Source organism: Dipodomys merriami, unplaced genomic scaffold, assembly GCF_024711535.1.
Source record: "Dipodomys merriami isolate MVZ:Mamm:240054 unplaced genomic scaffold, mDipMer1.0.p SCAF_14, whole genome shotgun sequence".
Taxonomy (NCBI): domain Eukaryota; kingdom Metazoa; phylum Chordata; class Mammalia; order Rodentia; family Heteromyidae; genus Dipodomys; species Dipodomys merriami.
The window spans coordinates 20,081,503-20,105,497 of record NW_027202715.1 but is presented as its reverse complement, the minus strand read 5'-3'; the positions used below and the strand labels follow the sequence as shown (position 1 = coordinate 20,105,497).

General features: G+C 40.0%; 1 protein-coding gene, 1 non-coding gene and 2 pseudogenes across 3 annotated transcripts in view; 2 read left to right on the top strand and 2 right to left on the bottom strand.

Moving 5' to 3' along the window:
• The window catches only part of Ccar1 (cell division cycle and apoptosis regulator 1), a 51,398-nt gene that overhangs the window by 17,722 nt on the left and 9,681 nt on the right, over window positions 1-23,995 (top strand). Inside the window, exons 9-19 of one of the 2 annotated variants that reach the window (XM_070020965.1) lie at window positions 1,368-1,497; window positions 1,733-1,894; window positions 5,708-5,933; window positions 7,972-8,085; window positions 8,944-9,110; window positions 9,839-10,049; window positions 10,857-10,940; window positions 13,780-13,965; window positions 15,597-15,788; window positions 20,550-20,789; window positions 22,223-22,334. In XM_070020965.1, coding sequence (XP_069877066.1) covers window positions 1,368-1,497; window positions 1,733-1,894; window positions 5,708-5,933; window positions 7,972-8,085; window positions 8,944-9,110; window positions 9,839-10,049; window positions 10,857-10,940; window positions 13,780-13,965; window positions 15,597-15,788; window positions 20,550-20,789; window positions 22,223-22,334 — 1,824 coding nt within the window. Of the gene's footprint in view, window positions 1-1,367; window positions 1,498-1,732; window positions 1,895-5,707; window positions 5,934-7,971; window positions 8,086-8,943; window positions 9,111-9,838; window positions 10,050-10,856; window positions 10,941-13,779; window positions 13,966-15,596; window positions 15,789-20,549; window positions 20,790-22,222; window positions 22,335-23,995 lie in introns of those variants that run through there. The other variant, XR_011371550.1, reaches the window with a different exon arrangement.
• LOC138826257 (small nucleolar RNA SNORD98) lies at window positions 8,748-8,814 on the top strand. Its single transcript, XR_011371611.1, has one exon. It is a non-coding gene; the product is annotated as a small nucleolar RNA SNORD98 (small nucleolar RNA).
• Window positions 12,001-12,119, bottom strand: LOC138826250 (small nucleolar RNA SNORA8; annotated as a pseudogene).
• LOC138826242 (U6 spliceosomal RNA) lies at window positions 23,058-23,157 on the bottom strand (annotated as a pseudogene).

The following is a 23,995-nucleotide window of genomic DNA, read 5'->3' as shown; positions in this document are numbered from 1 at the left end:
AAAATGATACAAGTTATAATGATTATATACTTTTAGTTACAGATAAAAAACAGAGATTTTAAGAAAACCTGAAAGGAAGCTTAAATGCCTTTAATGTATTTCAGAAGAAGTGTGTTTTACTTTACTTACAGTGATGAGAACAACTTCAGGGATATAGAAATACTTTATAGACTTGATTCCTTTTTTTCTGCTTTCATCAGAAATTTGTTGTGATCCTTCTACTTCAGCTTCCCCAGTTCTGGGATTATGTATCACCACTATCACCACTCCTAACTTGAAAGGTCAATGTGAGTGTGAGTGTGTGAGTGTGTGTGTGTGTGCGTGTGTGTGCGTGCGCGCGCGCGCGTGTGTGTGCATGGCAGCATTAGAGCTTGAAATCATGTCTAGAACACTCTTAGTTTTTCACTCAAGAAGGCTGATGTTCTACCACTTGAGCCTACACTTCTGGCTTTTTTTCTGGTCAATTGGAGATGTGTCTTATAGACTTTACTGCCTTTTCTGGCTTTGAACAATGATTCTCAGATTTTAGTCTCGTAAGTAGTTAGGCTTATAGGCATAAATCATCAGTGCCCAGCTTTCCATTGCTTTCTTTTACAGTTAGTCCCAGGGAACATGTTACTAAATTGAAAACTGCTTGTATGTTTCCAGGGTAACATTTTGTTTTTTTAGGAGACAGGTAATTGAGTTTTTCCTGACACAAATTGCCAAGCAGTACTTCAAATGAGCACTGTAGAACTGGGGCATGGCTCAAGTGGTATGCCGCATGATCCAAGCCTAGTGACCTCTCCCAAAAAAAAAGAGAAAAAAGAACACAATAGTGCATTACATACAAGGAATTAATATCTTCATCATAAAGTAGTAACAGAATAATAGTCTTATGTATAGAATGGTGAATGTCATATATCATGTTAATGGGAAGAATGAATTTATGCTTCATGTTTCTTATTTTGTGAAATGTAGTACTTCTGTTTACCTTAGACCTTTAAAGACTTTTAAACCTTTAAAATAATGAGATTAATCATATTTTAAAGAAAAATATCTTCCTTGCACAACGATGAAATGTTGAAAGTGAACATTTTAAATCTTTGATTATGAAGGACTCATTTGTCCATAATTATTTTAAATTTGTACTGTGCCTAGGAAGTAGAAAATAAAACATAAGGTTTTAAAATGCATTTTTAAACTTTCAATTTTGGGAAATATTCATGACGTAGTACATTGTCAGCTTCAATAATAGTAAATTTTCCTAACTTTAGTTAAACAGTTTTAGTGATTCCAGTTATTTGGCTGGCTCTGTAATTCAACCATGTAATTAATGCTATTGAACTTTTTTTAACAAGTTAAATTTTTTTCTGTATCTTTCAAAGCTGGTTTATTGCAGCCTCCTGTTCGCATAGTTTCACAGCCCCAACCAACACGAAGGTTAGATCCACCTTCTAGATTTTCAGGAAGGAATGACAGAGGGGATCAAGTACCTAACAGGAAAGATGACCGAAGGTATGTTGTAAAAATGCCCTAGGATGGTGGAGAGGACTGCACAAAAATGTGAAGTACTAGTATCACTGAACTGTACACTTAGAAATGGTAAAGATGGTAAATTGTATAACATATATTGCCACAATTTAAGAGTTTTCTGTGAAATTTTGTTTACATTACCTAGTAAATGTATCTCATTAAAGAACTCTTCCATAATACTAAAAGTATTACTAATTTAAAAATAATTTGCTTTAAGTCGTGAAAGGGAAAGAGAAAGACGTAGATCCAGAGAAAGATCACCTCAGAGGAAACGTTCCCGGGAGAGATCTCCTCGAAGAGAGAGAGAGCGATCACCTCGGAGAGTTCGACGTGTTGTTCCACGTTACACAGTGCAATTTTCCAAGTTTTCTCTAGATTGGTAGGTTCCTTTTCTTCCAATTATTTTGTAAATTATTAGTCACATAGTTTAACTAGGTATACAGTGTGGTATTAGCTTTTCTTCAAAATTCACTTACTGATATTTAGTGTGTTTGCTTAAGGGCACAAATGTAATTTGAAATTATTTTCTCGACAGAGCATTATTTTTCTATACCACTAATAATACCAGTTATTAGTTTGGTGCTGATGGCTCATGCTTATAATCCTAGCTATAGCTACTCAGGAGGCTGAGATTTGAGGATCGTGGTTTGAAATCAGCCCTAGTGGGAAAGTCTATGAGACTCTGATCTCCAGTTAATCACCAAAAAGCTGGAAGTAGAGCTGTGGCTCAAGTAGTAGAGTGCTACTCTTGAGCAAAACAGCTCAGGGATAGCACCCAGAAAACAAATTCAAGCCCCAGATCAGGCATGGGGAAAAAAAGAATGCCAGTTACTTCAGAAGGAGCCTTCTAGAGGAAATTCTTTTGTAATAACATTGTTCCTTAAAGTTAATATCATTTAAGATCCAGGTCTATTGATTAATGTTAAATTTTTGAATAATCTTTCGTGGTAAAATAATAAACCAATTGGTCTTTAGCTATGGCAGTGTACTGTAATATAGAAACAGACATATAATGTGTGTTTGTGTACATCATATAAATAACATTCAGACTTTGAAATGAAACATTGGAGCAGGTTACTAAGAAGTTCTGACCATATGCATAATTTCATATCAACTTGGAGAATTACTCCTAGTAAGTTGCATTCATAATCTAAAGCACTTAATACCCAGCATGTGGCAATTACAGATTTTCCATAAAATAATGATAGTGGGTTGTCTTGGCAACTATGAATAGATTGATTGTTGGAAAAAAATTGCCAGTATAATAAGAAAAATTTTAAAACAGTGGTCAATGCATTTTATTGGCTTTTTTCTGTAATCCAAGCTACTCTGGAGGTAGAGATCAGAAGGTTTGTAGTTCAACACCAGTCCTGGCAAAATGTTAATGAGATCCCCAGCTTAACAAGAAGTTGGGGATGAGGACTTCTACCTGTAAGCCAGCCTTTTGAGTGGCTATAAAATTAATTTTCAGCCTACTGAATGTTGGATTATAGTTGTGTACTATCAGGCTCAGCTATGAAAAACTGAGCTTTAACCCACTGTTACCAGTATTAAATGCTATTCTGAGAAGAGTAGGTACAAAGGATATGAACTTGAATAGTTTTCTAGCTTTTTAAAAAGTTAGACCTTCATAGTTCATTTAACTTCTTTTAAGTCAGTCCCCATCCAGCTAATCCCCATTTTAAACTTTCATCTCTAGTTACGGAAATGAAAGTTTTCTTATATGATTATAATAGATGGCATTGTATTTTTGAAGAAATATTATAATGACAATATAGTTAGCTTTTCATCAATGGTTGTTTTCCACTTTATTTCTTAAGCTTTTATTTATTTATTTATTTATTTATGTCGGTCCTGGGCCTTGAACTCTGGGCCTGAGAGCTGTCCCTCAGCTCTTCAGCTCAAGACTAGCGCTCTACCACTTGAGCTACAGCACCACTTCCAGTTTTCTGGTGGCTTATTGGAGATAAGAGTTTCACGGACTTTCCTGCCTGGGCTGGCTTCAAACCACAATCCTCAGATCTCAGCCTCCTGAGTAATTAGGATTACAGGCATGAGCCACCGGTTCCTGGCTTCTTGAGGTTTTTTTTTTTGGTTTTTTTTTTTTGGGTCCAGTCATCGGGCCTGAACTCTGGGCTTGGGCACTGTCCCTCAGCTCTTCAGCTTAAGGCTAGCACTCTACCACTTGAGCCACAGTGCCACTTCCGGCTTTTTTCTTTTTTCTTATGTGGTGCTGAGGAATCAAACCCAGGGCCTCATGCATGCAAGGCAAGTACTCTACCACTGAGCCATCTTCCCAGCCCTTCTTAAGCTTTTAATTGGTACCTCTCCACCTTTTCCCAGATGGATTTACCTTTGTCTATCCTTTGAAACTTTTGCTTCTTAAGCCGGGCTCTGGTGGCTCACGCCTGTAATCCTAGCTACTCAGGAGACTGAGATCTGAGGATCGCGGTTCAAAGCCAGCCCGGGCAGGAAAGACCGTGAGACGCCTATCTCCAATAAACCACTAGAAAACCGGAAGTGGCACTGTAGCTCAAGTGGTAGAGCGCTCACCTTGAGCTGAAGAGCTGAGGGACAGCGCCCAGGCCCAGAGTTCAAGCCCCATGACCGACAAAAAAAAAAAAAAAAAAGTTTTGCTTCTTAGTAAAATGGAAGTCATCTTTAAAAATACCTGCCAGATTTTAAAATGCAAAAACTTTACCCTCTTTATTAGTAAGCAGGTATATGTCATAATCTTTCACATAGTAAGGGATGTGATATTCCAAATAACATTTGGGCTTTGCTTTCACATGCATTTATTTACTATTGAATGTATGTATGAGCTAGGAGCTTACTGTAGAGTAAAAAAAAAAATTTTTTTTCCCCAGCTCTGGGGCTTAAACTCAGGGCCTGGCCACTATCCCTAAGCTTCTTTTTGCTCAAGGCTAGCACTCTATCACCAGGCTTTTTCTGTTAATGTGGTACTGAGGAATTGAATGAACCCAGGGTTTCATGCATCCTAGGCAAGCACTCTTCCACTAAGCCACATTCCCAGCTCCCAATATTGTATTTTTTATTCATTGTATAAATTTGATTGAGGGGCACTCAGATACAAACTGGGTACGTACTGTTATCCTGATATGCATTTTGTTGTTGGTGATGGTGGTTGTGGGGCTTGAATGCTGGGACTGGGTACAGCCCCTGAGCTCTTCAGCTCAAGGCTAATGCTCTACCACTTGAGCCACAGCACCACTTTGGTTTTCTGGTGGTTTTATTGGAGATAGGAATCTCACAGACTTTCCTGCCCAGTCTGGCTTTGAACTGAGATTCTCAGATCTCAGCCTCTTGAGTAGGATTATAGGCATGAGCCACAGATGCCCAACTGCATTTCTTTTATGAACTGTAATGTTTTTAATTAATGCATACTTTTTTTTTTTTTTTTTTTTTTTTTTTTTTTTTTTTTGTCGGTCATGGGGCTTGAACTCCAGGCCTGGGCGCTGTCCCTCAGCTCTTCAGCTCAAGGCGAGCGCTCTACCACTTGAGCTACAGCGCCACTTCCGGTTTTCTGGTGGTTTATTGGAGATAGGAGTCTCATGGTCTCTCCTGCCCGGGCTGGCTTTGAACCGCGATCCTCAGATCTCAGCCTCCTGAGTAGCTAGGATTACAGGCGTGAGCCACCAGCGCCCGGCTAATGCATACTTTTTAACTGAGGCAGAACTGCTTTTGTTCTGTTCTCTGGAGTTGTGTTACAGTTAATTCATTTGGAAGGGTCTTATCTAAAGAATTATAAGGTAGACATAGAAATCGAAGAGTAAAAGTAACACTTAAAATGGAGTATACAAATTGCTGGTTCCAGGGTTTGAACTCTGTGCCTTGTGGTTGCTCAGCTTACTTGCTTGCTTTACTAGTGAATCATGCCTTCAGTCTGGTTTTTTGCTGCTAATTTTTGGAGATGGAGTCTTTCAGGCTTGTTTTGCTTAGTCTGGCTTTGAACTATAGTCTCTGAATCTCAGCCTCCTGATTAGCTAGGACACTGGCACTTGGCCATAAATTTGATATTCATATGTTTTTCTACAGATATATAGCTTGTTAATACTTGTCCATTTTCATCTTGCTGATTTTTATTTTGGGTTATATATTTAGCTTCAGTATGAAATGAATGTTTGTAAATCCTTTGGTATTAAGGGTGTTCATTACTTTATCTGTTTTTCAGTCCTAGTTGTGACATGATGGAACTAAGGCGCCGTTATCAGAATTTATATATACCTAGTGACTTTTTTGATGCTCAGTTTACGTGGGTGGATGCTTTCCCTTTGTCAAGACCATTTCAGCTGGGAAATTACTGCAATTTCTATGTAATGCACAGAGAAGTAGAATCTTTAGAAAAAAATATGGCCATTCTTGATCCACCGGATGCTGACCACTTATACAGTGCAAAGGTTTGTATTCCACCACCATATAACAGCTTGACTTTTTATTAGTTATTAGTGATAAGACAATATATGGGAAATTTTTAGGAACTAGTGATTAGGTAAAAGACCTGAATACCTAAGTTTTTCTTCTTTGCCTGATTGTATCTTGGTTACTTACACAATTTAAATTTTTTGTTGTTGGTGGTGGTAGGGCCTCAGCTCTTCAGCTCAAGGCTAGCGCTCTATCATTGAACCACAGTGCCACTTCCAGCTTTTTCTGCTTATGTGGTGCTGAGGAATTGAACCCAGGGCCTCATGTATACAAGGCAAGCACTCTACCTCTGAGCCACCTTCCCAGCCCCCACAATTTAATTTTAATTTAATTTCTCAACCCCAAATCTGAAGCTATAAAACAGTAGCTATTGTTTTAAACATTTCAGACTTCATAGAAATATGAAGTAAAGCTGATTCTATTGAGTATTACATATGCCTTCCTATAGCCTAAGATAAAAATTTAATGTTGGGTGAATGTACTACATAATAGTCTTCAGAGTGATACCCAGTATGTTGCTTAGCATTAGTTTCCTCTCTTCCTTCCCCTTCCTCTCCTACCTCCTTCCCTTTTTTTTTTTGTTGGTCATGGGGCCTGAGCACTGTCCCTCAGCTCTTCAGCTCAAGGCTAGCGCCCTACTACTTGAGCCAAAGCACCACTTCCAGCCTTTTCTGCTTATGTGGTGCTGAGGAATCAAACCCAGGGCCTCATGCATGCAAGGCAAGCACTCTACCACGGAGCCACCTTCCCAGCCCCCCTCCTTCCCTTTTTTGTGCTTAATTGGAGATAAGATTTTCACTGTCTTTGCTACAGGAGCTGGCTTCAAAATTTATCCTCAGATCTCAGCCTCCTCAGTAGCTAGGTTTATATGTGTGTCCACTGGTGCCTCCAGCTTGTTTGGTTGTGCTGGTTATTTTTAAGGTAGGGTCTTGCTTCCTCCCTGAGGGTGAGCCTGAGCTACCATCCACTTGCTTGCTTTTGTTTTATTTATGTATATAAATAAAGGATCTTGAACTCTAGGGTCTGGGCATTCTCTTAGTTTTTTTGCTCAAGGTTGGTACTCTGCCACTTGAGCCATACCTCCACTTCTAGCTTTTTGCTGATTAACTTCCAAAGATGAGAGTCTCACTTTTCTGTTGGCTTGTACCCTGATCTTAGCTTCCTGAAAAGCTAGGATTACAGGCATGAGCCACTGGCATCCACCTTTACCTGCTTTGTATGCAACTGTGCTCAACATCTTTGCATCGAGGTATAATCTCATAGACTTTTTCTTTAATCTTAATCTTTGTAGTCTTAGCCCCCTAACCAACTAGCATTATATGTATGAGCCACCAGTGACAAGCTTGGAGTGGGGTTTTTATTGGTTTTGTTTTCTGTTTTTTTGGTGTGCATGTGTGTGTTTGTGTACACGTGCACATGCTAGCACTGGAGCTTGATTTCAGGCCTAATACTCTCTTTTTGCTTTTTTCACTCAAGGTTAGTGCTATACTTCCATTCCCAGCTTTTTCTGATTAACTAGAAATAAGCATCTCATGGATTTTTCTGCTCAGACTGGTTCATACACTGACCCTCAGATCTTTGCTTCCTGAGTAACTAGGATTATAGGCATGAATAAATGACAACATTAAGATTTCAGCTTCCTGAGTACCTAGCATTCAGGTGTGAGCCACCAGTGCCTGGCTGATTTTGTTTTTTGTTTGTTTTGGGGGACATTTTGTTATATACCTTATAGCTAATCTGGAATTCATGATTTTCCTGCCTAAACCTGCATAGTAGTAGATTACAGACTTGAGCCATTGTACAACTTTCTTTTGTTTTAAAACATTGATCTAAAAGTCATGTTTTGAAAAGTTAAAGCTTTATAAGGTATCTAATCCATTTTAAAATAGCATTATATTCCATTTTAGTTTTTAAAAACAATCTAATATGTAAGTTTAGTAAGTTTAGTAGTACTTCTCTTTCTTTTACATTGCTTTAGACTTTTGACAGGATTGAATTGTTTGACTATAATAGGTAATGCTGATGGCTAGCCCTAGTATGGAAGATTTGTATCATAAGTCATGTGCTCTTGCTGAAGACCCACAAGAACTTCGAGACGGATTTCAGCATCCTGCTAGACTTGTTAAGGTATAATGAAACATTTTAGGTGTATATTCTAATGTGTGTGTATGTGTACATAATTTTAAAACTTCATTTTTTAACGATTTTAAATATTCTTAAAGCAACATGTTTTTAATTTTATGAAAAGTTTTAATATTAAGGTACAGTGCTAGCCTTGAGCACAGAGAGGCTCAGGGACAGTGCCCAGGCCCTGAGTTCAAGCTCCAGGACTAACAAAAACAAAATAAAATATTATTAAGGTACAAGTGAGTCAGTCATGTAGCTGTTTTTCTTATTGCTGATTATGACCAGATCTTTTGTTTGTTTGTTTGTTTTTTGGGTCCAGTTGTGGGGCCTGAACTCTGGGCCTGGGCGCTGTCCCTCAGCTTTTCAGCTCAAGGCTAGCGCTCTACCACTTGAGCCACAGCGCCACTTCCGGCTTTTTTCTTTTTGCTTATGTGGTGCTGAGGAATCGAACCCAGGGCCTCATGCATGCAAGGCAAGCACTCTACCACTGAGCCACCTTCCCAGCCCGACCAGATCTTATTTTACATAACTAATTTGTTATTTTGTTGTATTTGTACTAAAGTGTTAATGATAATGGGATTCAGTTTTTTTGGATGCTGTTCAAGTTCAAATTATAGCTTGTTTTTTAAAAATAGCTCTTTATTATGAAGTATTTTAAGGATGAGTTATGATGTGTAAATCCTATTCCATTGCTGAAATGCAGTGTGGAATACAATGAACTCTGAACTCTTCCTTGACTAACAGATACCAGAGGTAGTAAAAATGATATTGGGAAAGTTTGTACCTTTCCTTTTCAAGTATTTATTTGTAATGTAATAGATACGTAATATATGTAAATGATTGTGTGTTTTGACTTAGTTTTTAGTGGGCATGAAAGGCAAGGATGAAGCCATGGCCATTGGAGGCCACTGGTCTCCTTCGTTGGATGGACCAGACCCAGAAAAGGATCCCTCTGTGTTGATTAAGACTGCTATTCGTTGTTGTAAGGCCCTGACAGGCATTGATCTAAGTGTATGCACACAATGGTAAGTATTGATTCATTTCTGTATTAGAAATGTTTTTGTAATAGTTTACATGGAGGTTCTTTTCAATCAGCCTTTTCCCCTTATTTTAGCAACATTCATCATGCAGGTAATCTCAAAAGAAAATCCCCACCTATAGCAAAAATTTACTTGGTGCCAAAAAATGTTTTTGGGGGGGAAAGGATTAAGAACTAATCAAATAAACTGAAAGTTTAAATGTTTCATTATGCTGTACTATTAAAGTTGGATGTATGTTGAAAATACTTTTCATTTCATGTATAGCTGGAGAAGATCGTCAAGAGAGAACTTCATTTCATTTTAATTCTTTTGTTACAAAATGGTGTAGTTGCTGGTTATTTTTGTTCAGCCATATTTTCTCTTGAGGCTTATTTGTCGTGTGTATTTTGGTATATTTCTTGACTTAATTGAGCATATTCTTTTTTTAGCACATGAAATCTGAATGGCTATCCAGCTTCTTCAGGTATTCTCTAAAATATGGGTAGCTGTGTCATCAAACTTGAAAATGCCTTGTGGGAGCATATTCTTTTACCTAATAAAATATTGTACAAATGTACCAAAAGAGGAACTATGGCTTCTATAATTTTTTTTTCTTTAGACCAACTTCAAGTTCTTGCAGCAAAATTTCTTTACTTGATGTGCTACAAGTGAACTAGGGTCTTTAAAATGTATATTAGAATTTTTTTTCCAACATGCTTCTTCCCTTGCAACAGGTACCGTTTTGCAGAGATTCGCTACCATCGCCCTGAGGAGACCCACAAGGGGCGTACAGTTCCAGCTCATGTGGAGACAGTGGTTTTATTTTTCCCGGATGTTTGGCATTGCCTTCCCACCCGCTCAGAGTGGGAAACCCTCTCCCGAGGATACAAGCAGCAGCTGGTCGAGAAGCTTCAGGGTGAACGCAAGGAGGCTGATGGAGAACAGGCACTGAACGCTAATCCCTTTTTCTATTTCCGCTTCTCACAGGCACAGGAACACAGGCACAAATGCACATCACACACTACATAACAAACACACATGGAGGAACATAACTGGTAACAACGACTGGTAATCCAGCTTTCAGTAGTATAGTTGTATATTCTTTTCTCTGAAAATTCTGTCTATTATGCTAACTTTAAAGTGCTGAGACCTCAAAAGAAAATAAGTTGTGCTTAAGTTGCACAGAATTTTGTTTTTATCATAGGTCTAGTTGCTGGAATCTGGGACCAGTTGTTGAGCAAGATTCAGTATTAAGCCATTTTAAACATTTTGCCATTTTCTAAAATTTTAAAAATTTTCTCTTTCACGGTCATCAGTTCTAGTCATGGATATTTGAAATTGGACAACCACAAGTCTGAGAGATTTGAAATTTCAGGCTATGTGGCAACGTCTTTGGTATATTTCAAAGGTCTCACTAAATCAATCTTTGGGTGGCTTGAAAATTGGGGCAAAATCACACACTGTGTGGTTAGTGGAGACCGGCAGTGTTTGTGCATCCCTGATATCCTTTGTGTTGTAATTTATCACCCTTTTGTGTTTCACAGATCTGGCTTTGATTGGCTGATGAGTGTCTTTGTGATCAGTTAAAAGTGGTAGAATGTATGTACGTGGACTTGCCTAAATAATAACTTTAGGAGAAGACAATCTGAAACATTTGTGACCTTGCACAGATCAGCAACAGACTTTTAAAAATAAATTACCTGTATTTTAAAGTTTTAGAATAGTAATTATGTTCTTAACTTTGTATGATAGGATGAAGAAGAAAAGGATGATGGTGAAGCTAAAGAAATTTCCACTCCTACCCATTGGTCTAAACTCGATCCAAAGACTATGAAGGTATCTTGAAAAACTTTTTTTTGTTGTTGTTGGTTATGGGGCTTGAACTCGGGGCCTGAGCGCTGTCCCTCAGCTCTACAGCTCAAGGCGAGCGCTCTACCACTTGAGCTACAGCGCCACTTCCGGTTTTCTGAGTGTTTATTGGAGATAAGAGTTTCATGGACTTTCCTGCCTGGGTTGGCTTTGACCCTCGATCCTCAGATCTCAGCCTCCAGAGTAGCTAGGATTACAGGCATGAGCCACCGGCACCCGGCTTTGAAAAACTTTTTTTTTTTTTTTTTTGGTCAGTCCTGGGGCCTGAACTCTGGGCCTGGACGTTGTCCCTCAGCTCTTTAGCTGAAGGCTAGCACTCTACCACTAGAGCATCAGCCCCACTTCTGGCTTTTTCTGCTTATGTGGTGCCGAGGAATCGAATCCAAGGCCTCATGCATGCAAGGCAAGCACTCTACCACTGAGCCACCTTCCCAGCCTCTTTGAAAAACATTTTTAACTTTTATTTTAAAATATCTGAATAGGAATGAGCAATGTTAATTAGACTGACGACTGTGTGTGTTTTTGCACATGCATGTGTGCCTTAGTACTGAGGCTTGAACTCAGATCATTGTGCTCTCAGCTTTTTGACTCATGACTGACCCTACCACTTGAGCCAAGCCTTCACTTGTGGCTATCTGCTGGTAACAGGAAATCAAGGTCTCCTAGATTTGTCTGTCCTGACTGGCTTTGAACCTTGATCTTCAAATCTCTCAGTCTCCTAAGATTATAGGTGTGGAGTTACCAGTGCCTGGCTTTAGGGTATTTTTTTTTCAAGGAGGAAACTGCTAACTTTATATAACTACTATATTTTTATATTTGTACATATATGTATATATGTGTAAGTTGAAAGGTAACTATATGTCAGTTCAATATCTGGGATGCCTGTGATATACACATGCCTGTGTTATTAGTAATGCTGATTTTTGGTTTGGGAACTGACAGAAGGCAGGATTTTTGTGCCTAAAGTAACTTAAACTCAAGGAGATAGATGGAAAAATGTATTTTTTCTTTTTCTTTTTTCTTTTTATACTGGATCAATAGAAATACCAGGTTTATCATGAAAACCAACTATGTCAGATATTGAATTTCTATTGCACTGTCCTTTGAACGAAAAATGTATTTTTTAAACAAAGGAAAAATGATGTTTAAATTTAAAATAAAAGACATGTATCTAAACTGGAGTTAAACATTTTAAGAACATTTTAGAAACCTTTTTTGGGGGTGGAGGGTGCAGATCTTGGGGTTTGAACTCAGGACCTGGGCACTGTCTTTGATTTTCTTTTGCTTAGGCTAGTACTCTTAATTACTTGAGCCACAGCACCACTTCTAGGTTTTTTGGTAGTTTAGTGGAGATAAGAGTTTCAGGGCTGGGAAGCTGGCTCAGTGGTAGAGCGCTTGCCTTGCATGCCTGAGGCCCTGGGTTCGATTCCTCAGCACCACATAAGCAAAAAGAAAAAAGCCGGAAGTGGTGCTGTGGCTTAATTGGTAGAAGTGGCGCTGTGCCTTAAGTGGTAGAGCGCTAGCGTTGAGCTGAAGAGCTGAGGGACAGCACCCAGGCCCAGAATTCAGGCCCCACGACCAGAACAACAACAAAAAAAAGAGTTTCACAGACTTTTCTGCCCAGGCTGGCTTAGAACTATGATCCTCACATCTCACCTTCCTGAGTAGCTAGGATTACAGATGTGAGCCTCCAGTGCCTGGCTTAAAAACTTTCTTTAACCTTCACTAGTTCTACTTTCCAATGTATCTGCACCATTTGTCTCTTTTCACTTTTGTATTTCTTTGCCTATAATGTGACTAATACATCTGAGCCTGTAGATGAATATTATTTTCTACTACAGTTTATTTAGCATAGAAAAGTTGACTTTTGTTTTCAGTTTTGGAGTCTTTTATGATTCTTGGAGTGTTTTTTTGTTTGTTTTGTACTGATCTTAGGGCTTGAACTTAGGGCCTATCCCTTAGCTTTTTTATTCAATCCTGGTACTTTACCACATGAGCCACAGTTCTGCTTTGGACTTTTTGGCTGAGATCTACGGATCAGGTTCCCTACTAGCCTGGGAAGGAAAGTCCATTGAGACTTTTTTTTTCTTCTTTCTTTTTGCCAGTCCTGAGGCTTGATTGAATTCTAGGCTTGGGAAGTATCCCTGAGCTCCTTTTGCTCAAGGCTAGCAATCTACTAGCCACAAAACCACTTCTAGGTTTTTCTGTGGTTTAGTTAGAGATGAGGCTCATGACTTTCCTGCCACACTGGCTTCTAACTGTAGTCCTCAGATTTCAGCCTCCTGAATAGCCTAGGGTTACAGGTATGAGCCATTAGCACCCGCTCCTTTTTCTTTTTTCTTTTTCTTTTTTTTTTTTTCAGTTGTGGGGCTTGAACTCTGGGCCTGAGAGCTGTCCATCAGCTCTTCAGCTCCAGGCTAGCGCTCTACCACTTGAGCTACAGCGCCACTTCCAGTTTTCTGGTGTTTTATTGGAGATAAGAGTTTCACAGACTGCCCAGGCTGGCTTTGAACCAAGATCCTCAGATCTCAGCCTCCTGTCTAGCTAGGATTTCAGGCGTGAGTCTCTGGTGCCTGGCAGCACCCGCTCCTTGAGACTCCAGTTAATCACCAAAAAGCCAGAAGTGGAGCTATGGCTCAAGTGGTAGAGCACCAGCCTTGAGTGAAAAAGCGCAGTGATAATGCCCAGGCCTGAGTTTTAAGTCCCAGTACTAGCACAAAAAATAATATACATCAGGCAGAATGTAATTACAATTTGGAGCTATCCCATTTTTCTTTTGTGTTTTTTTCACACTGAATATAATTAGGTAAATGACCTCCGAAAAGAATTAGAAAGTCGAGCTCTTAGTTCCAAAGGATTAAAATCACAGTTAATAGCTCGACTGACAAAACAACTGAAAGTAGAAGAACAAAAAGAAGAACAGAAGGAGTTAGAGAAATCTGAAAAAGAGGAGGAGGAAGAGGATGATAGGAAATCTGAAGATGATAAAGAGGTATGTAATTAACATTTAAGTATTGTATTAATGCTACTTATTGGTCTTTATGGGGTTCTTTTTTTTTTTTTTTTTTGGTCGGTCATGGGGCTTTTTTAACTCCGGGCCTGGGCGCTGTCCCTCAGCTCTTCAGCTCAAGGCAAGCGCTCTACCACTTGAGCTACAGCGCCACTTCCGGTTTTCTGGTGGTTTTTATTGGAGATAGGAGTCTCACGGTCTCTCCTGCCCGGGCTGGCTTTGAACCGCGATCCTCAAATCTCAGCCTCCTGAGTAGCTAGGATTACAGGCGTGAGCCACCAGCGCCCGGCTTTTATGGGGTTCTTAAGTCAATATATATGACTTAAGTTGTATTTGTGTATATAGTTAGAGTGAAGTATAATTTGTTTTTTTTTTTTTTTGTAATTTATCTTTATTTAATTACTTAATTTAATTTTGCATTAGTGGGGTTGAAGTCCAGCACTTGTGTTAGGCTGGTGATACATTTCTTAAACCATACCTCCAGGCTGGCTTTATGCTGGTTATTTTGGAGATGAAACCTAGCTATGTTTTCTGCCCAGACTAGCTTTGAACCATGCTACTTTTTTTTTTTTTTTTTTTTAAATTTGAGAACATACTGTACAGAGGGGTTACAATTACATGGGCAGGATAATGCATACATTTCTTACCAAGCATTGCAGCCTCCTCCTTTGTTTACCCTTCACCTCCCTTCCCAGCCTCCCCCCTCCCCCCCTAGTGAAGTATAATGTACATGTAGTAAAAACAGACTTTTTGTATGGTGGTACTAAAGATTGAACTCAGGATCTCACACTTGGCAGGCAGGTATTTACACCTCTGATGTTTTTTGTTTATTTTTGCTGGTCCTAGGGCTTCAACTCAAGGCCTGGGTGTTGTCCCTGAGCGTCTTTTGTTCAAGACTTTGCTCTAGCACAGTACCCCTTGAACCACAGCTCCACTTTCAGGTTTTTTGGTGGTTCATTGGAGATAAGAGCCTTAATTGGAGATAAGATCCTTGCATACTTTCTTGCCCCAGCTGGCTTTGAATTGTGATTCTCAGATCTTAGCCTCCTGGGTAGCTAAGATTACAAGTATGAGCCATAGGCTCCTGGGTTTTTTGGTGCGGGGAAAGAAGGAGAGGGGAGGAGTGTGCAGGGTATGGGGCAAGTGTTGAACTCGGGGCCTGGGTGCTCCCCCTGAGCTCTTTCACTCAGTACTAGAGATCTACCACTTTGAGCCACAGCTCTACTTCTGATTGTCTGGAGATAAGAGGCTGGTTTTTGGTTTGGATATGTATGTTACTTTAGGTGTCAGAATTCAGGAAGATCCAATTACTATATAACAACTCTATTTTCTCAAAATTCTCTAGTTTATGTGTAATCTCGGTGTAGGTTAGAAATTTTTTCCTTCTTGGTAGGTAGTTTCTTATAATTGAAAATATAAAAGAGAATTAGGAGCCATAAAAGCTACTACTACCTTTAGGAAGCTTGGCTTTTATTTGTTTTTCAATCCTTTATGCTAAACTTAATTACCTTAAAAGGTCATGAGGAGTTTGCCTTTTTCCTTAATATACATGTTTTATATACATATGTGTTATACATGAAGATTAAATCATGACTTATAATTTCAAACAATAGGAAGAAGAAAGAAAACGTCAAGAGGAAATGGAACGTCAGCGTCGAGAAAGAAGATACATTTTACCGGATGAACCAGCCATCATTGTTCATCCAAATTGGGCTGCAAAAAGTGGCAAATTTGATTGTAGCATCATGTCTTTGAGTGTCCTGTTGGACTACAGATTAGAGGATAACAAAGAACATTCATTTGAGGTAATGTTTTAAGTTTAACTTAAGTAATGGCCACAATTGCAGCTGGTTAATATATCTTAAATTTATTTATTTTTTGAAAAATTATTTATCGCTTTTATTATCTTTAAATAGTTATACAGGACAAAGGCGTTTCAGGTGAACATGTCAATTTATGGTACATGCATGTTGATCAGTTTCTTCCCCATTATTTTTGTTGTTGTTCTTTCTCACTGGGAAAACATCAGCTGGTTTGTTACTCAAGCGTTTCCTACAGACTCACCTTTATTAATTTCATTCTTACATCTATGTCCTGTCTATGTGTCTGTAAATATCTGGAGTGTGTGTGTGTATGTTTGTGTGTGTGTATGTGTGGCACTGGGGTTTGAACCTCACACTGACTAGGTTGGCATTCTATCACTTGATTCATGCCTCTAATAAGGCTTTTTGCTATTTATTCTCAAGATAGAATCTAGTGAACTTTTTTGTTTGTTTTTTGGGGGGGTCTGGTCTTGGGGCCTGAACTCTGGGCCTAGGCGCTGTCCCTCAGCTCTTCAGCTCAAGGCTAGTGCTCTACCACTTGAGCCACAGCACCACTTCTGGCTTTTTTCTTTTTGCTTATGTGGTGCTGAGGAATCGAACCCAGGGCCTCATGCATTCAAGGCAAGCGCTCTACCACTGAACCACCTTCCCAGCCCTCTAGTGAACTTTTTTAAGATCCTCCAGATCTAGGTTTACAGATGGCGAGCCACCAACATGCTGTTGAATTTAAATTTTTTTTTTTTTTTCCAATTCCTGAGGCTTGAAGTCAGGGCCTGCGCACTGTCCCTGAGCTTCTGCCCAAGGCTAGCACTCTACCACCTGAGCCAAAGAGCCACTTCTGGCTTTTTCTGTGTATGTGGTACTGAGGAATGGAACCCAGGGCTTCATGCATGCTAGGCAAGCACTCTATCACTGAGCCACCTTCCCAGGCCCAATTTTTTTTTCCTAAGAAAACCCCCCAAAACTTTGTTTCCATTTCCTGGAATTAATTTCAATAAATATTATTTTATATGATTAGAGGCACAGAGGAATCATGAGTTTGTATTCCTCTTCTTTTTTTTTTTCGTCTAGTGGTGGGGCCTGAACTCTGGGCCTGGGCGCTGTCCCTCAGCTCTTCAGCTCAAGGCTAGGGCTCTACCCCTTGAGCCACAGCGCCACTTCCGGCTTTTTTTCTTTTTGCTTATGTGGTGCTGGGGAATTGAACCCAGGGCCTTATGCATGCATACAAGGCAAGTGTTCTACCACTGAGCCACTTTCCCAGCCCCGAGTCCCTAAATTCTTAATCCAAGGTTAGGTTTCATTCTTTTTTTTTTTCCTAAGTCTATTTCTTTTTTGTTTGTTTTTTTATCAGTCATGGGACTTAAACTCAAGGCCTAGGTACTGTCTCTGAGCTCTTTAGAGCCATAGCTCCATTTACTTCTAAGGCTATTTCTTGGGAAATGTGTTCTTTTATTAGCATGTCAAGAAATGCAGAATAATCCTGGCCCTGGTTGCTCATGCCTGTACTTAGCTATTGCAGAGGCCTGAGATCTAATGATCATGTTTCAAAGCCAGCCGAAGCAGAAAATTCCCAAAGACTCTTATTGACAGCTAACCAGCAAACAGCCAGAAGTGTGGAGGTAGTTGTAAGGCTCAAGTAATGAGTGCCAGCATTAGCCTTGTCAGCACCTAGCACACATGAGGCCTTGTGTTTAGACTCTAGTGCTACAAAACAAAAATCACAGTTGCCTAAGTTTTTATTAGCTTATATTAATTTTTTTTTATGTGTCTATTTATTTACATTTCTTTTGTGCCGATGCTGGGGCTTGAACTCAGAGCCGGGTACTGTCCTTGAGTTTTTGTTTTAAATCAAGACTAGTGCTCTACCACTTGAGTCACAGCTCCACTTACAGCTTTTTGGGTGCTTAATTCGAGATAAGAGTCTCACAGACTTTCCTGCCCTAGCTGGCTTTGAACTGTGACCCCCAGATCTCAGCCTCCTGTGTAGCTAGGATTATAGGCATGAGATACACCTGGCTTGGTGATTTAATTTTTTCTGGTACCTGAATTTGTACTCAGAGTTCATATTATTAGGCTCCTTCACTCACAATTGATGCTCTAGTGCTTGGGCCATACCTCCAAAGCAGCTTTTGGTAATTAATTGAAGATGGAATCTCATGGATTTTTTTTTTTTTTTTTTTGTCAGACATGGGGCTTGAACTCAGGGTTGGGTGCTATCCCTGAGCTTTTTTTGTTCAAGGCTAGCGGTCTACCAGTTTGAGCTACAGAGTCATCTTCCAGTTTTCTTGAGGTTAATTGAAGATAATAGGCTCACAGACTTTCCTGCCTGGACTGGCTTTAAACTATGAGTAGCTAGGGTTGTAGGCGTGAGCCATTGGTGCCCAATTCTCATGGACTTTTATTTCCCTGGCTGCTTTCAAACCTGGAATCTCCAGGACTCAGCTTCCTGAGTAGCTAGAATTAGAGGTATGAGCCATAAGCACCAAACTACATCTTGGGTTTTTGACATGTAGCCCAGGCTGGCCTGAAAATCTAGATCTTCTTGCCTTTGCCTCCCAAATGTAGCAATTATCTGCCACCATTCAGTGTATTGTTATTCCTTTTTTGGGGGGGGGCTCCGTTCGTGGGGCCTGAACTCTGGCCCTGGGTGCTGTCCCTCAGCTCTTCAGCTCAAGGCTAGTACTCTACCACTTGAGCCACAGTACCACTTCCGGCTTTTTTCTTTTTTGCTTATGTGGTGCTGAGGAATCGAACCCAGGGCCTCGAGCATGCAAGGCAAGTGCTCTACCACTGAGCCACCTTCCCAGCCCTTGTTATTCCTTATGATAAGTAAAATAGTTTTACCATAGATTACACATCTGATAGCTGTGGTCAATCATTTCACATTTGTAGGTTCTTTGTTGTTGTTTTGTTTTTGTTGGTTGTGGGGCTTAAACTCAGGGCCTGGGTACTGTCCCTGAGCTTTCTTGATCAAAGCTAGTATGAGCACAGCGCCATTTCCAGTTTTCTGGGGGTTAATTGCAGATAGGAGTCTCAGACTTTCCTACCTGGGCTGAAGTAGATAGGATTACAGATGTGAGCCACTGGCACCCAGCAAGTTTGTAGATGTTTTATAATCACATTTATTGACAGCCTTACATAGAAATTGTTTATAATTTTAGGGTCATGAGTATCTTATATCTCTTCTATTCACCCTGCATAGAAATAATGCACATTCCTTACTTAGGGTTTAAAATTTTTTACCTAAAATATTCTATCATTTATTTCTTTGCTGTGTTCTGATAGTTTTTAGATCTCACCTGATGAGAGATTACTATGTGACTACTCTTTTCTATAATACTAGCTTATTCTGTTTGCTAGCTTTCTTAGATATGGGAGATATTTCTGATTAGTTTACTTAATATTGTATCCCCAGTGCCTACGAGCACAACTTCTGGTAATTGGTAGGTATTTTATTAAAAACTTGAATGAATAGAGTATATTTGACATGAGGATTCATGCTATATTAGTTTGTCTTTAATTTCCACATATACCCCTGCTGGGGTTTGAGCTCAGTACGTGGTGCTCTTTCTTGGCGATCACAGCAGGCTATCTGCCACTTGAGCCCTGCCTCTACTTTTTTACTGGTTAATTAGAGATAAGTGTCTAAAATATTTGTCTGTTTTGGCTGGCTTTGCACTTAAGTCCTTTGATCTCAGCATCCTAAGTAGTTATGATTATAGGCTATACCTAGCTAATGTAAATGTTACTTGTTTCAAGGTACCATCTCAAAGTAGAGATCTTCCTACCTTGTTCTTCATCTATCTCCCTCCTCCCAGTTGTGATTATAAGCATTGCCATGATACCTAGCCAAAATTTGTGCATTTTTACTGGTTGTAGTAATCTCATCTTTTCTACTGTTAAATTTTCCATATAAGGGTTATTTTTTATACTATGTTACTTAAATTTCACTATAAATATTTATGTCTTTGAAACGTTCTTTGAGCTGGGTCATACTCTTGTATGCTAGGAAGAGAGCTGAGGCAGGAAGACCATGACTTAGAGACTAGACTGGGCTCTATTGCAAGTGAACACAGACTTTTTAAATATGTTCTTTTTATTTTTATTTATTTTTTTGGGTCCGGTCGTGGGTCTGAACTCTGGGCCTGGGCGCTGTCCCTCAGCTCTTCAGCTCAAGGCTAGCTCTTTAACACTTGAGCCACAGTGCCACTTCCGGCTTTTTTTTTTCTTTTTGCTTATGTGGTACTGAGGAATCGAACCCAGGGCCTCAGGCATGCAAGGCAAGCGATCTACCACTGAGCCACCTTCCTATCCCTTAAATATGTTCTTTTGAAAATTTGAGTCTCATTTTACATCAATGACTAAAAAAAACTACGTAATTGTTAGCTATGGTCAAGTTTTCATTTATTTATTTATTTATTTTTATTTTTGGTCGGTCGTGGGGCTAGAACTCTGAGCCTGGGCGCTGTCCCTCAGCTCTTCAGCTTAAATGTTAGCCCTTTACCGCTTGAGCCACAGCCACAGCACCATGTCTGGTTTTCTGAGTGGTTTATTGGAGATAAGAGTCTCATAGAGTTTCCTGCCCAGAATGGCTTTGAACAGTGATCTTCAGATCTCAGCCCTCCTAAGTAGCTAGGATTACAGGGTGAGCCACCAATGCCCAGCTTGATAAATTATTAACTGCTGGGTTTATTCAGTATTTGTTTTGAATTTGTCTGGGTTAATGTTTATATCTTTTTGTAGGTTTCATTGTTTGCAGAACTTTTCAATGAAATGCTTCAAAGGGATTTTGGTGTCAGGATATACAAGTCATTACTCTCTCTTCCTGAAAAAGAAGACAAAAAAGAAAAAGATAAGAAAAATAAAAAAGATGAGAGGAAAGATAAAAAAGAAGAGAGAGATGATGAAAATGATGAGCCAAAACCCAAAAGGAGAAAATCAGGAGATGATAAAGACAAAAAAGAAGACAGAGATGAAAGGAAGGTCTGTAATTATTTTCACCATTTGTAATGTACTTTAAATGGTGTTTCTGCTTGTTTTTGTGTGTATCCTAGGGCTTAAACTCTGGTCCTGTAGTGCTGTTACTGAGAGCTTCTTTTGCTCAAGGCTTAGCCCTCTACCACTTCAGCCACTTCTGACTTTTTTTTGAGTAGCTTATTGAAGATAAGTGTCTTACGGATTTTTCTTTTCTTTATCTTTTTTTTTTTTTTTTTTTTTTTTTTTTTTATTTTATTTTTGGTCCGGTCATGAGGCCTGAACTCTGGGCCTGGGCACTGTCCCTCAGCTCTTCAGCTCAAGGCTAGTGCTCTACCTCTTGAGCCACAGCGTCACTTCCGGCTTTTTTCTTTTTGCTTATGTGGTGCTGAGGAATTGAACCCAGGGCCTCAGGCATGCAAGGCAAGCGCTCTACCACTGAGCCACCTTCCCAGCCCCTTATCTTTTTTTTTTTTGGTCCAGTGTGGGTCCTGAACTCTGGGCCTGGGCGCTGTCCCTCAGCTCTTCAGCTCAAGGCTAGCGTTCTACCACTTGAGCCACAGCGCCACCTCCGGCTTTTTTCCTTTTTTGCTTATGTGGTGCTGAGGAATCGAACCCAGGGCCTCATGTATGCAAGGCAAGCGCTCTACCACTGAGCCGCCTTCCCAGCCCCTCTTACGGATTTTTCTGCCTAGGCTGGCTTCCAACCACAATCTTCTGGATTTCACCCTCCTGAGTAGCTAAAATTACAGGTGTGAGCCACCAAGGCCTACCCAGAAGTTTTTTATTGCAATCCTCACAGGTTGTAAGGAAGTGTTGTTGTTGTTGTTGTTGTTGTTGTTGTTTTTCTATTAATTTGGTAGAAATGTAAAAGAAAAGCTGAAAGATTTTAAGAAATATGTCTTTCAATTAGCCCTACATTAATATCTATAGCTAATAACATGATAGTTTATTCCATTCTTAGTGTTATAAGAAATTTATGTTTTGAAATTGTTCAAGTAAATAAATTGAATATTCTTAATGTTTTCTGTTTTCATTTGGTTTGGTATCGTGTGTGTGTGTGTGTGTGTGTGTGTGTGTGTGTGTGTGTGTGTGTGTGTGTGTGTGTGTGTGTGTGTGTGTGTGTGTGTGTGTGTGTGTGTGTGTGTGTGTGTGTGTATGAGAGAGAGAGAGAGAGAGAGAGAGATGGGGCTTGAACTCTGGGCCTGGGCACTGTCTCTCTGCTCTTCAGCTGAAGTCAAGCACTCTACCACTTAAGCCACAGTGCTACTTCCTGTTTTCTGGTGGTTTAGTGGACATAAGAGTCTCAGGGACTTTCCTGCCTGGACAGGCTTTGAACAACTATCCTCAGATCTCAGCCTCCTGAGTAGCTAGTATTACAGGTGTGAACCACTGGCGCCCAGCTGGTATCTTTCTTAAATTCAGACCATTTTAAATTGTAGAAAGAAGATAAAAGAAAAGATGATTCTAAAGATGATGATGAAACAGAAGAAGATAATAATCAAGATGAATATGACCCAATGGAGGCAGAAGAAGCTGAGGATGAAGAAGATGGTATGTTTCTATTTTAATTCCTTCTTAGGTTTGGGGGGGGGATAGGTGTGGGGCACGGGGAGTTTCACTGTGTTCTATCCTTTTGCCTCTCTTTTTTTGGGGGGGGGGTCCGGTCGTGGGTCCTGAACCCTGGGCCTGGGCGCTATCCCTCAGCTCTTCATCTCAAGGCTAGCGCTCTACTGCTTGAGCCATAGTGCCATTTCCGGCTTTTTTTTCTTTTTGTTTATGTGGTGCTGAGGAATCAAACCCAGGGCCTCATGCACGCAAGGCAAGCACTCTACCACTGAGCCACCTTCCCAGCCCCCATGTTCTATACTTTTGTTGAGACAGTCTCACTGTGTAGCCCAGGCCAGCCTAAAACTCAGTTTTTGCCTCACCCTCTCAACTTCCATGTGCTAGGATTACAGTCCTGTCCTATATCGCCACCTTCTTGCCCCTCTTCTACCCCCTTCCCTCTGGAAACATGGTATTATTATGTGGCCCAAGTTCACCTGAAATTCAAAATTCTTTTTCTACAACAGACATATATATCATCTTGACTAACTTGAAAAACATTTCTTTGGTGAATATTATTGCAATGGATGTCTTTTTGCCCAGGCTGGCTTCAAACTTTGAGAGTCTCATGTTCCTGCTGGGGCTGGTTGAACCATGATCCTCAGATCTCAGCCTCCTGAGCTAGGATTATGGGTGTGAGCCACCAATGCCCTGCTCCTTCCTTCCTTGTAAAATGTGGAATGCTTCATTCTATCATCCTTGCACTGAGGCAATGCTAATCTGCTCTGTACTATTCCAGAGTTAGTATATGTGCTGCTAAAGTGAGCTTTATTAATTCTTTTTTTTTTCCCCCCAGTTGTGGGGCTTGGGCACTGTCTCCAAGCTCTTCAGCACAAGGCTAGTGCTGTGCCACTTGAGCTATAGTGCCACGTCCAGTTTTCTGGTCGTTTATTGGAGATAAAGAGTCTCACAGACTTTACTGCCCAGGCTGGCTTTGAACTGTGATACTCAGATTTCAGCCTCCTGAGTAGCCAGGATTACAGGCATGAGCCACCAGTGCTGGCTATCAATTCTTTTACATTTATACTTTTACTGCTTTGGTGGTCTTGTCCATTTTAGTCTTTATGCCATCTACATATATTTATATCATACTTATCTCTGAGCTTTCCATATTCATTCATCTCCTTGACATCTTCATCTCTAGATATCAGACACTTCAAAATAAACATGTCTAAAACTGAAATCCTATCCACTTTCCCCCAAAATTTTATGAAAGCCCCCCAAAAAATGCTTAGTCTTACTCAGTTCTTTTTATCTATATTTTTAATAATTTTTGTTAGCATATATTAGCTATACCAAGGGGGGTTCATTGTTTCCCCAGTTCATTTGATCACAATTTCATCTTTCTAGTTTCTCAGGATGACACCCAAAAATCATCTTTTTCATATTTTTTTTTTTTTTTTTTTTTTATTTTTTTTTTTTTTTAATCCGGTCATGGGCCTGAACTCTAGGCCTGGGCACTGTCCTTCAGCTCTTCAGCTCAAGGCTAGCGCTCTACCATTTGAGCCACAGCGCCACTTCCAGCTTTTTTTTTCTGCTTATGTGGTACTGAGGAATCGAACCCAGGGCCTCATGCATGCAAGGCAAGCGCTCTACCACTGAGCCAC